General features: G+C 37.3%; 1 protein-coding gene across 1 annotated transcript; it reads left to right on the top strand.

The window, feature by feature from the left end:
* The first annotated feature begins 2511 nt into the window (after positions 1–2511).
* On the top strand, positions 2512–3022 carry LOC134735987 (spermatid nuclear transition protein 3). Its single transcript, XM_063634601.1, is given in 2 exon segments — positions 2512–2655; positions 2843–3022. Coding segments are annotated over 2 exon segments (324 nt in total).
* The last annotated feature ends 563 nt before the right edge of the window (positions 3023–3585 follow it).

Below are 3585 nucleotides of genomic sequence, written 5' to 3'. Positions count from 1 at the left end.
TAAGTGGAAGAGCCAAGATTCAAACCCTGTTGAATTACTTTCTGTTTGTTTGTTTGTTTATTTTTTGAGATGGTGTCTTGCTCTGTTGCCCAGACTGGAGCACAGTGGTGCAATCTCAGCTCACTGCAACCTCCACCTCCGGGGTTCAAGAGATTCTCCTGCCTCAGCCTCCTGAGTAGCTGGGACTACAGAAACGTGCCACCACACCTGGCTAATTTTTGTATTTTTAGTAGAGATGGGGTTTCATCATGTTGGCCAGGGAGGTCTTGAACTCCTGACCTCAAATGATCTGCCCACCTCGACCTCCCAAAGTGCCGGGATTACAGGCGTGAGCCACCACGTCCGGCCTGAAACCTACTGAATTCCTTTCATGAGGAAAATTCATATTAATTTTAACAGCTTTGTTAAAATATAATTTATGTATTATACAATTCAATCATTTAAAGTGGACAATTCAATGGCTTTTAATATATGCACAGAGTTATGCAGCCATCTCCTCAATTTTAGAATATTTTCATAATTCCAAACAACACCACTTCATCCCTTTGTTGTCACCTCTAGATTTCCTCATTCTTTGATCACCTTAAGGCACTACTAATCTCTTTTCTGTCTATAAATTTGCCTATTGTGAATATTTCTTTTATATATATATATATATATATATATACACTTTTTTATTATACTTTAAGTTCTAGGGTACATGTGCATCACATGCAGGTTTGTTACATATGTATACATGTGCCATGTTGATGTGCTGCACCCAATGGAACCATACAATATGTAATCCTTTGTGACTGGCTTCTTTCACTTAGCATAATATTTTCACATTTATGCATGTTGCAGCATATATCTGTATTTCATTTTTTCTATGACCAAACAACATTCTGTTATATTCCTATACCACATTTTATTTATCCATTTTTCAAGTTGATGGGCATTTGGGTTGTTTCCACCTTTTGGCCATTACGAATAATGCTGCTATGACCATTCATGTACAAGTTTTTGTGAGAATATAATTTTCATTTTTCTTGGTACATACCTAGGAGTGGTAATTCAGGATAATATGATAATTCTATGTTTAGCTTTTTTTGGGTAACTGGCTGACTATATTTTAAAACTTCTGTACCACTTTATGTTCCCACAAACAAGATATGAGGGCTAATGTTTTTCACAACTTTACCAAATCTTATTATCTGTCGTTTTTTATTATTACCATCCTAGTGCATGTGAAGGAGTATCTCATTGTGGTTTTGATTTGCATTTTTATGATGGCTACTGATGCTGACTATATTGTTACCTGCTTACTGGCCATTTGAGAGATGTTTTTCCTACTCCTTGTCCACTTTTTAAGTTGGGTAATGTTATTATTATTGAGTCGTAAGAGTTCTTTATATTATATATTTTACATGAATTTCACTTACTGATGTATTATCTGCAAAAATTTTTTCCCATTCTGTGCATTGTCTATCACTTTCTTGATTTTATCTGTTGAATCACAAGGTTTTGATTTTGTTGATGTCAACTTATCAAATTTTTCTTTTGTTACTTGTACCTTTGGTGTTATACTCTAAGACACTATTGCTGAATGAAGGGTCATGAAGAATTTTGCCTATGTTTTCTTCAAATAATTTTATAGTTTTAGGTCTTATATTTAGCTCTTCGATCCAGTTTAAATTAATTTGGGTATATGATGTGAATTATGGGTCCAAATTCACTATTTTGCATGTGAATATCCAGTTGCCACAATATCATTTGTTGAAATAACCATTCTTTCTCCATTGGCTTGTCTTTGAACCCTTGTTAGAAATCAATTTTTCATAGATATATGGGTTTATTTCTGGCCTCTTACTTCTATTCTATTAGTCTATATGTCTGTCTTTATGCCAGTATCACAATATTTTCATAACTGATAAGAGCTGCTATGTCAATCTGAAACAATAGAAAACTGAAGAGGTCTATACAGACATTGGAAAAAGAAGGTGAGATGGGAAGTTTTGTGTAGTAGCCAAGAATGAAATTGTCTTCAAGGTGCATAAGATAAATCTTTTGAAGGGGAATGAAGTGATTTATATCTACACAGAAATTTAAAAATAATCACATTTTCTTGGAGAGATTTTAGGTAAGGTATCCAAAATATTAGGTCATGATGAAGGATGGGAGAGAATAAAATAAAAATGGAATGGGAGTGGCTATGGAGAAGGACTTGGAGGCATCACTTTTTTCTTGCCATCTGTACAGGTGATGAGAAAGGATTACAGGTCATTTTGGGAAGGCTTTTTAGTCGGATATTAAGGAAATGCCCCTGTCTCCAATCAGAGCACATGGATCTCCGCAGCATCCCCACCATTAGGCAGAAGCCAAGAGTGCTTTGTGATGTCTACAGCTCCTTTAACCCTTACTGGCCAGGGGAAGTGCCTAGATGAACAAATAAAGCTAAAGGGTGTGGCTCCTCATTGTCCTGATGATGGGCATTTTATATGCTGGTAGAGAAGACTACTGTGGGGTTTCAACATGGCTAAAGTTACCAGAAAATTGAAGGGATCTAGCAAAGTTATGGAAAAATCAAACCCAAGCACAAAACAATTACTCTCAAGCACAAAAAGGAAGAAATAGATGAAGAAATCCTGTCAATCCAGGGCCAGAAAATGGGGCAAGGTGAGACCACCTCACTCAAGCTCTTTTCTCTTGATCCACCCTCCCCTATGTCTCCTATGCTTTACCTGCCTGGCACAAACCTCCTCATTAGCCCATGTCCCTTTTTACAAAGCTCCTCTTCTCATTCAGTGCCTATCTCCTTCCTCCAACACAAGGTCCTTTTGTGATCACTCTATTGCCCTTTCAGGTGAAGAAGATACAGAAGGCGATAAAAAGACTGCTTCACGGGAGTTCAAGAAAAAAATCGTCTAGTACTAGTACAGAAATTCCACAAAAGGTAAAAAGAGTGAAAAGAGCCAAGAAGTTTCGGCCACTAAAAATGTTGAGTAGGAGCCAAAGCACTCAGGCCAGGTCTAAGATACTGTAAAAAAATGACATTCCTACAAGATACGACAGCATAATGAAACAGAGATGGTGGTAATTAAAACAAAATCAACACATTATGAAAAACCCTTTATTTCAGAACATGTGTATGTATCTGTGTAAGTTATCTGATTGTGGGAAAAGATAGAAGGAAGGGAAGAGGCAAGTTTGTGAGACGGAAGCAAAGTGAGGTCCTGGAGAATTGGAGGGGGTTGACCTGCCAGTAGGTTTATATACTGACAGGTAGACATATTTGCAGGCCTACCATGAGTCAAACGTTGGGGATAAGGACTAGGTGAGGATTGAGCACTGAAGAAAAATTTCCATTCTTAACATTATAACCCATAGGCAAGAAGAGAAATGGGCTTGGTGTTTCTGTTTGTGCATATGTGCATGGGGATGACATTAGGGTTTAGGTTGCCAGAACACAAATGGGGAGAAGTGTAATGTGTGTTGGGTGACAGTATCACTTCCTATAAAAGGTGGACAAAGAAACCATCTCCAGGCCACCTATTTCATAGTGGTGTTTGTTTTCCTTCAGACTATGTAACAAGCAATTAAATGATC

The sequence above is a fragment of the Symphalangus syndactylus genome, chromosome X, assembly GCF_028878055.3.
Source record: "Symphalangus syndactylus isolate Jambi chromosome X, NHGRI_mSymSyn1-v2.1_pri, whole genome shotgun sequence".
Taxonomy (NCBI): domain Eukaryota; kingdom Metazoa; phylum Chordata; class Mammalia; order Primates; family Hylobatidae; genus Symphalangus; species Symphalangus syndactylus.
The sequence above is the reverse complement of the archived record's forward strand: the minus strand, read 5'-3'. Positions and strand labels throughout refer to the sequence as shown.